This window comes from Morone saxatilis, unplaced genomic scaffold (assembly GCF_004916995.1).
Source record: "Morone saxatilis isolate NCDOM2014 unplaced genomic scaffold, NCSU_SB_2.0 Contig15, whole genome shotgun sequence".
Taxonomy (NCBI): domain Eukaryota; kingdom Metazoa; phylum Chordata; class Actinopteri; family Moronidae; genus Morone; species Morone saxatilis.
In genome coordinates this window covers 16,615,748-16,624,546 of record NW_023339707.1, presented here as the reverse complement: position 1 = coordinate 16,624,546, position 8,799 = coordinate 16,615,748, and the positions used below count along the sequence as shown (strand labels likewise).

General features: G+C 41.9%; 1 protein-coding gene across 1 annotated transcript in view; it reads right to left on the bottom strand.

The window, feature by feature from the left end:
• Positions 1 to 8,799, bottom strand: part of LOC118323849 (metabotropic glutamate receptor 7-like) — a 32,552-nt gene that overhangs the window by 1,855 nt on the left and 21,898 nt on the right. Inside the window, exons 7-8 of the mRNA XM_035655887.1 lie at positions 7,478 to 8,413; positions 385 to 637 (exon numbers count right to left, since the gene is read on the bottom strand). Of these exons, the coding sequence (XP_035511780.1) occupies positions 385 to 637; positions 7,478 to 8,413 (1,189 nt within the window). The remainder of the gene's footprint in view (positions 1 to 384; positions 638 to 7,477; positions 8,414 to 8,799) is intronic.

The following is an 8,799-nucleotide window of genomic DNA, read 5'->3' as shown; positions in this document are numbered from 1 at the left end:
ATATATATATATATATATAGGACTTGATCTCTATATAAGCTTTATTAATTAATTGTAGACAAAAGGGACAGTAACTGTGACTACTGTAACTCATAAATACTGTTTGTGATGTTGGCTTTAATAATTAATTAGACAAACTCTGGTGCATAAGTTGGCTTGATCTTTGCACTTACAATAACTTACAATAATACATTTAGTATGTGACAAAACAGAAAGCATTCATGTTGTGTTTTAGAAATGATTAAATACTGCATTATGAGCTTTAAAGTAGTAGATTACATATTCAGATAACACTTGAAATGTGGTCTAATGTAAATGAGCTTGGTTCATGGTGCATATGTATGTAGCTCTGAGGCTTTTTCATTCTCTCACTGGGTTACTTACTCATGGGGTCAGCAGCGGGGTTCTCACACAGCTCAGTCTTAGCCTCTCCATTGGGCCTCTCGTTGGGCTTCTGGGACAGACGTGATGACATCGTGGCAGCTGTGACCACAGCCTTGAAGCTACGCTTCCTCTTCTGTACGTTCATCTCAGGGTGAAAGATAATGATGTACACCTTGGGCATGTAGAGCATGCCCAGTGCTACCGAGGCACTGAGGTTCATGGAGATGGTCAGGGTGGTTGTCTGTATGTACAGCTGGAGAGAAGCACAGACAGGTAAAAAGTGGTTTTAATACAGACTGGAATAACATCAAACCTAATTTATATGGACACTTAATTTCTATGAGGGATGCACTTTGATTTGACAGCTCTATGAGGCAGACAAATAAGTCAGGAGCAGCATTTAAACCCTTATCAAGAAAAATAAGAGACAAGACAGCTATGATGGCAAAACATCTGTGGCCAATTACAGAACAGTCACACTGTTGAGCACAGTGATGAAGCAAAACCTAATAATAACCATTGCCCGATAACAAAATACGAGCATCCAGGGGAATAAGTTCATTGGTCATTGTCCTTTTTTCCATCCTGGAGTGTAGAGAAATGACAAAAGGACCCTTACCGTTAGAGGATATGTTCGTTTTATATACTAATATAATACAAAACCTCCTGACGATAACTGATAGTATTTGATAATCTACCATTACTATCAGATACTGTATGTAGGTGGTCTGGATGTTTACTGTGTGTGTGTATGTGTAGCAGGGGAAAAGAGCAGCCATGCATACGGTAACATAATCCAGCAGCATTTATTAAAGCCTGACCTGCAGCTACTCAGTTAAGCCAAAGTCGGTTCAAGCGTATTAATGACAATAGCAGAGGCATCACCATGACTTTAGCAACATGTCCTCATATTGCATCCTTTCTACAAGTCTATCCACCTGAACCTTCGCCTAGATTGACAGACCACACTGTCGGGGTGAGGAGTTGTCCGTGGTCATCTTTCCTTTCCTTTCATATCAGATGTTTTATCTCACTACTCAAGCATTCATCAGACCAATCTACAGCCTCTGAGCTACTTCTTCCCCCACAAACAATTTATGTACCCAGGTACATTTTTGTGTAAATTCTTCCTAGACAACACTAAAAGACTTCTTCCATGGACTGAAAACAGCGCAGTATACAGCAGTTCTACATTAGTTTTCCTGTAGCTGTGGAGTGCAGCCTGTGAAAAGCTCTCACTGCGTTAAGTGGCAAGATCATTCATAAGAATGCTATTCATGTGAGCCCAACGCAGGTACATTCTCTTACATGCTTCCTCCACGACGTGCTCAGAGGTTACATAACACCTTTCACATTGTCAAGCTGTAATTGCGAGCTTACATAACACTATGATTTAGGTTAACACAAATTTTATAAAGTGACTTCATTAAAAGGTAGTGATTTCACTAAGAGGTAGTGAAGTCAGTAATTCAGCAGACACGCAAGAGACTCTTGTTTCACTTAAGGGTCTTGGAGGAGACAGAATCACTACAAGAGGGGTTTCAAGAGCAGATCACCAGAGCCTCCTCACTAATCTACTACACTTGAAAGCATCAGATGTCACTTATATGCTGCCTTCCAGTCAGCCACTACTGATGTGGATTGGGAAGAGGATACAATTGTAAACACATTAGCCACCACAGTGTATCTGCAGAGCAGCGAAATGTTCACTGATTCAGTGAGAGGAGGAAATGTCACCATTTGCATACAGTTTTCTTGGTAAATAGCACGGCTAATGGTAATTTCTTTCATACAAGAAAGACTCATTGACATGCCAGTCATGCCTTTGTCTTCCAATCTCCACCAACAATTCTGATGCCTGATATCATCAACATGCCAATACACTCAACTGCTTCTTTCTCTCTCTACCTCCTCTTGTTTCTCTGTGGAGCAGCATAAGAGGCAGTGATCTGGCTGGCGCACCATGCATTAATAACTGTATAAATATCACAATGCTCTCCGTGCACTCACTGTCACTGTCACTCGAAGCTGGGGGACAGCGGAAATGTTGCACGTTCTGTGTCTGAGCTGCAAATTAGCAGCGTTTATGATTAGATATTGGGGCAGCCGATCAAACGTTTGTGAGGAGTACACATGGCAACAAATATAATCACAAGAGATTCTCACCCCTGTGCTGTGTTTCCATGTTTGGTAGTTGTTAACCTGTCTGGTATCCATAGTAACACTACAGAGTTTGGTGCGAGCAACTAAACACGGCTGGAATAAGCTTTTAATGAGATTCTGATACCATAGACACTGCAACGCTGACCCTATCAGAACTGATTTACTGACCATGGAGGAGAGTTGATTCGGGAGCAGGCTCACAATAAGCATGAGGTGCTTACTCATACTCATCACATTCAAGCAAACACACACACACACCAAAAAAAAAGTGTAGATATGCAAGCTTCCACATAAACACGGCAAACCAAACCCTTTTTCCTAATGTCTCTAATCAGTGGGACATGGTTTTTCATTTTGCCTCTCTATGAGCTTGACCCAAATTCGTAGCCCCTCTCACCCACCACTCGAATGTTTAGCTTGTCACAGAACATTCATAATTAATTCCTGTTGCTTTAATATAAATAAATACATGAAGTCATTTTCATAACTGCTTGGCAACTCTCTATTTATAGCCGGGGTAATGATTTATTAACGTCCTCATCAGGAATCAAACGCCTGCTTTTGAATTTTACATCTCATTGACAAGCCAAATGCCGATATCCTGCCACAACAAACGACATGTCTTCCACTTGGACAAAAAGCCGTTGAGGGAAATTCTCATAATTATTCTCACCAGGGAAATAGTTACAGCAAAGGCAATTTAGTTGGGTATGGTTGAGTACTATAAATGCACACAGCTACAAGGACTTGATTCAGTAAGTGACAATTGGGATGCTCTCTGCACCGTTACAGAATGCCTTCTATAATGGATCCATGGGATTTGCAGTCTCCTCTCAACTACCTGGATGTCTCTTGTTGTTTTGGGTGGCCTACTTTCTAGCCTGGCTCATGTCATGAATAACTCTGTATGGCTTTGTGCTGCAAAGCCCTAGTCCATACTGGAGACACCGCTCTGTGTGGATGGTCTTCCCTTTATTTTTACTCTGCACAGGAAGTCCCCATTACTGGGCTTCAGTATTGGTAGATGAAGAGATTGTGACACATATAACCAGCGCTGCATGTGTTAAAACAGGTCATTAATAGTCAAAACAATCTGAGGAAGTTGCAATTTGTTGGAATACATTGTTTACACTGTTTTTTCTGGTGATACGTTTGTTGCTCTAATCAGGCCCAGTATTTATCCAGCATCTTAAAATATGAAATAAGCACCGACTGGCTAAAAATTCCAGGGGTGATGGATTTTTTTGTCCATTTAGCAGTAAGAGTAAAATGGTATTATCTTTCTGAACTTAGTAAATAATACAATTTATATAGATTTGTCCCAAAACATTCAGGCAGAAACAATATGTGAGAGGAGATATGTTTTGCTTTATGACAATAAGCTTGTTAAAAGATACTATTATTGACAAAAACAGAGTCATTTTCATGACTGACTTTGTGCTGGTGCAGAAAACTCATGCTGTTTCTGCAGAAACTGCTGTCCTCACAATGTTACACTTTTTTGCAACGGGGAAAATCAACTTCGCATCTGTGATGATACTGTGAAAAACAACAATTTAAACAGTAATCAAAACTCTGATTGCTCAAATCAAACTTTGATCGCTTTTATCTTCATTAGACAACACCATTAAGATAAGCCGCAAGACAAGGCTGCTTAGTAAGAGTGCAATAAAACTAAATTAACTTATTGGGACAACTCAGCTTAATTACAACAGGTACAATCTATATCTTGTTTGTTATTATTAATTATAGCAGAGCTACAGTAACTAAGAGATGTGTTCATACATACAGTATGTGAATTGTTATGGTGTATTTCCTGGGTGACAATACAGAAATTATTATTTTCTCCCACCTACATGGAACATAAAGTATAACATTTTATGTTCTCTGTGGAGAGGCGTGCCACAGCGCACAAGAGGATTTCTAGCATCCTTGCTGTGTGTGCAACACTGATACAATACATGCAAAAAATGTGGCATGTTTTGTAAAACAATGTGGTTGGATAAGGCTGATATGATAATTTCCCGCAGCTGAGTCAAATTAACTTCTATTCTAATTTGCATACATTTTAAGCCAGACGAGTGCCTTGCCAGTGTTTACTTAAAGTCTTCTATGTAAATGGATATTGGTAAATAAAATGCTAAGTTTTAAGTTATTTATTAGTTTTGGCATCCTATGTATTATCTTGGCAAACCAAACCGCAACTGTCAGGAAAAATACAAAACGTCACCATCATTTCTGCTTTTTGGCTCTGTGTGTTGTAAAACAGCGACGTCACACTCTCTCCTATCTGATAAATAAATCTCTTCTCTTCATTTTGGTAAATGTTCAACATCCATTTTCAAAATGAAAACTACTATCTTTCCTTCTTTCCACTACTCGTGACCAGTTTTAGCCTTTTGCCTGCAGTCTGCCTCTGGTGCAATCTACTCAAGGTTTCAAGCATAAAACATCTGATAGGCAGGAGAATTTCACATATTATTTTCAAAAGACTCCACAGCTTTGCAATAAGTGTCAAGTCCAACTCCAGTCAAGTGCAGTTGTTTGCAGAGAGACAGGAGGATTAGAAGTTGCAATTTTTCTTTCACCTGCTGAAAGCTTGGATGGGAAAGTTTTTACAAAGTATAGTTAGTCATTGCTAATGATACTTGGCAGCACAGCCTCTTTTCAAGAGAGCTTGTGGGTACAGAAGACATCTTACAAGAGCCTAAGTGGTTTCTAGACATGTACTGAGGTATGTATATTTTCATGACATGGAGTTCTTTTTGTGTGACTGATCTTGTGTGTTTTACTAGAACGTTTCTGAGCCTCTGGAAAAATGTGACATTATATCATCATCCAACTCATCTGAGAAATGTAAAAAACGTCCAGTTTCGTGGTCAAAGATGTTACCAAATAAGAGAGTTTTCATGTTCAGTGGCAAGATGCCTTAAATTTAATAAAGTAACACTCCCAGTCATGTATGTTAACAGTATTTTTCACCATTTTTTCTTTTGTCTGTCTGAACAGTGCCTTGCAGGCCTGGTGTTTGTTTCAAAAGTCAGTTGATCTCCAGGCCTGAGGACAGCTGAATTTGGATGCTGGTGACTCTCTCAGTAATTAACTTGAGAGTGTTGAGTAGTTGACTGAGCACATGCAGGTGCACAGGAGGCAGGGGGATGCTCTGTGATCTTTTGTTACCATTTTCGCATGGCTTCCCTCAACATGAGTTTGAATGGGCAAAAAAGGGGGAGGGGGCGAGGGAGTCACAGGTGTGGAAAATAAGGGGCATGTAAATGATGTTCAGTTAAAGAAATTCCACTCACTGCAGTCACAACTTCTGCTACAATACAGTACAACAAAACAACACAAGGCCAAACGGCCATCTGGATTGTTTTGGATTATCACTGGAAGCTGGCATCATATCATATCATCTCAGTGTTTTCATAAATCTTTTGATATTGGACAACCTGGGGTGAGAGAGATTATTCAAATCTGCGTGGGTGTTTGACCACATCTGCACTTAAAAACACAACAGGGCAAGGTGCTTATAAAGTGAGGACACAGTCGAATGCATCACGCTGGATCACATTTAGCCTCCAACAGTTGATTCACATGCAGATATACACGCTTTGTTTTTGTATTTTGTACCGAAATCTTTAGTGAAGAATTCATGAGGGGAATACAGTCCTACCAGCAACAAATGTGAGGGTATAAGTATAAATTAGCTGAAACAACGGATAAGATAGCTTCACCTTAACTGCACTGAAGCATTTGCAAAGCATGTTATCAAGACATGCAAAGGCACTTCTCACTAGCTGTGGCTAGGGAGTAAGCGTTAAGGCACCCATATAGGCCATTACACCAGAATGCTGTGGTGTGAACTGGAGGTGAGTGTAAGGCAGGAGCGGGTGTAAAGAAAGAGTTAACTGCATAAAGGCGAAAGATAAACACATTACTGCCTCGCTAGTCGCCACGAGTAGCATAATGAACTCCTAATCGCTGCTGAGGGTGTAATTCATCTATGAAATCAGCAGCAAATTGAGATGAGGAAAATCAGTTTCTGATCCATCTCATGCCGTAGCTTAGCAGGAAGGATATTGAACGCTGTGCCTCTCAAAAGGTTAGGAGTAACACTTCCCTGTCGGCATCGATATTCTGTCAGTGGAAAACTTCCCCTCCGTGCCGCCTTGTACACGCGGCTTGCCAAGCAGCGCACGCAACTCGTGAGTCCAGCAGATGAATGCATCTGTATTCTGCCCAGTGCTGGCCAGATAAGCAATGACTAGCACATCAGGTCAAAATGTCAGATTCTCAATCAACTCCAGTAGCACCCAATGTCAAATGCTTTGTTGAGTAGAGCGCAGCTGTCAAGAGATGGAATGTGTTGAATCAAACTTCTATTTACCCCTCATTTCTCTCTGCCTTCCTCCTCCTCCAGCTCCTCACCCTCATCTTCCTCCACCTCCTCAAACTCGCTTGTCTCCCTCTCCTGAATATGGCACAATAGTATATGTTGAGCCCTAGGCGTGAGAGCTAAGATAATGGCATCTGGAGCTGCCGGCACCCCCATCTGTATCACTCCTCAGGCATTTCAGGATTCTGGTGCTTAACATCAACCCTTCCTCCGCTTTTACATGCCTATTTCTGTCTGTGGTGGTCCTAGTGTAGGTTTCCACGCACATCAGAGCTATGTGAATATGAAATCAAAAGAAAATGAGCCCATAACTTATACAGTCACTATGTGTGTGTGTGTGTGTGTTCTCCCTAACACACTGTTTGTGTTTTCATTTTGTGTTTGTACAAATATGCATGTGCGCTGTGTGTTTGGACAAGATAAAAACAGGGCCGAAGGAATGAAAGGGAATTTTTTTTAGAGGAGGGAGAGAGACAGACAAAGAGAAGGGTGGTGACAGAGAGAGAGAAGGCAAAAGAGAAAGAAATGACTCACCTTCTCTGCCGACTGGGCTGTGCCAAAGAAAATCGGGATGAAGGCCAGCCAGACTATGCAAGTGGTGTACATAGTGAAGCCAATGGGTTTGGCCTCATTGAAGTCTTCTGGTACATCCCTAGTCTTGATGGCGTAGATGGTGCAGGTTACCATCAAAAGGATGCTGTAGCCCAATGAGCAGATTATCTGTAGGTCTGTGATGTCACACTTCAGCACGCCACGAGCCAGCATGGGGTTGATGGTTTTCTGCTCATCGTAGTCGACGATGGTGTTTGGAGGGTCCACGGCGAACCACACCAGCACGCCCAGCAGCTGCACGCAGATCAGACTGGAAGTGATGGCAATCTGGGAAGTGGGACTGATGAAGCGCGGGGCTGCGACCGTCTGCTTGCCCTGCTCAAAGATTCGATAGATGCGGTTGGTCTTGGTGAGCAGTGCGGCGTAGCTGATGCACATGCCAAGGCCCAGGAAGATCCTCCTGAAGGCACACACAGCTACATCAGGCTTGGCAATCATGAGGAAGGTGATGATGTAACACAGAAAGATGCCAGTTAGCAGCACATAGCTCAGCTCTCGGCCCGACGCCCGCACAATGGGCGTGTCGTTGTAGCGTACGAAGGTGGCCATGACAAAGATGGTGGCAATGATGCCAAGCATGGCCAGGAAGACGGGAATAATTGCCCAAGGTGAGTGCCACTCCAGCTTGACAATGGGGATGGGCTGACAGGCGGTTCTGTTGGGGTTGGGCCTCATGTTGTAGGCACACAGTCTGCAGGACGTCTCGTCGTACTGGTACTGGTAGCCATCACATAGCTCACAGTGCCAGCAGCACGGCATGCCTTTTACCCTCTTCTTCCTCTCTCCAGTTTTGCAGGGCAGACTGCACACAGAGATAGGCACCTCCTGCTCCCCATCTGGCCACTGAAGCTCCTCCAGCTGGGAGAGAGATGACAGCACAGGAAGAGAGGGTTAGCAACAGGCTGATAAGCCAGAGGTACCACTGAATATGAGAAATTATGAATATGTTCTGACACAGCTTATTAACTGGTGAATAATTACTATATTATGATTTTCATGAAGTAACATTCTTTGCACAAACAAAGTACAAGGCAATCTTTGCAAATAGCTAAAAAAAATTGAAATGCAGTTGAATAAACGATTAACCTAATACAGTACAACAGCTTTCTTGCCAATTTCTTCCAGGGATTGACTTTTCTAATACTTGAAAGTAATTGAAATCACCATGGCAACAGAGCTTACCTTTGTTCAGTGAAATAAAAATAAATAAATGTGAAATGCAAAAGACATTATGTTTTAATACA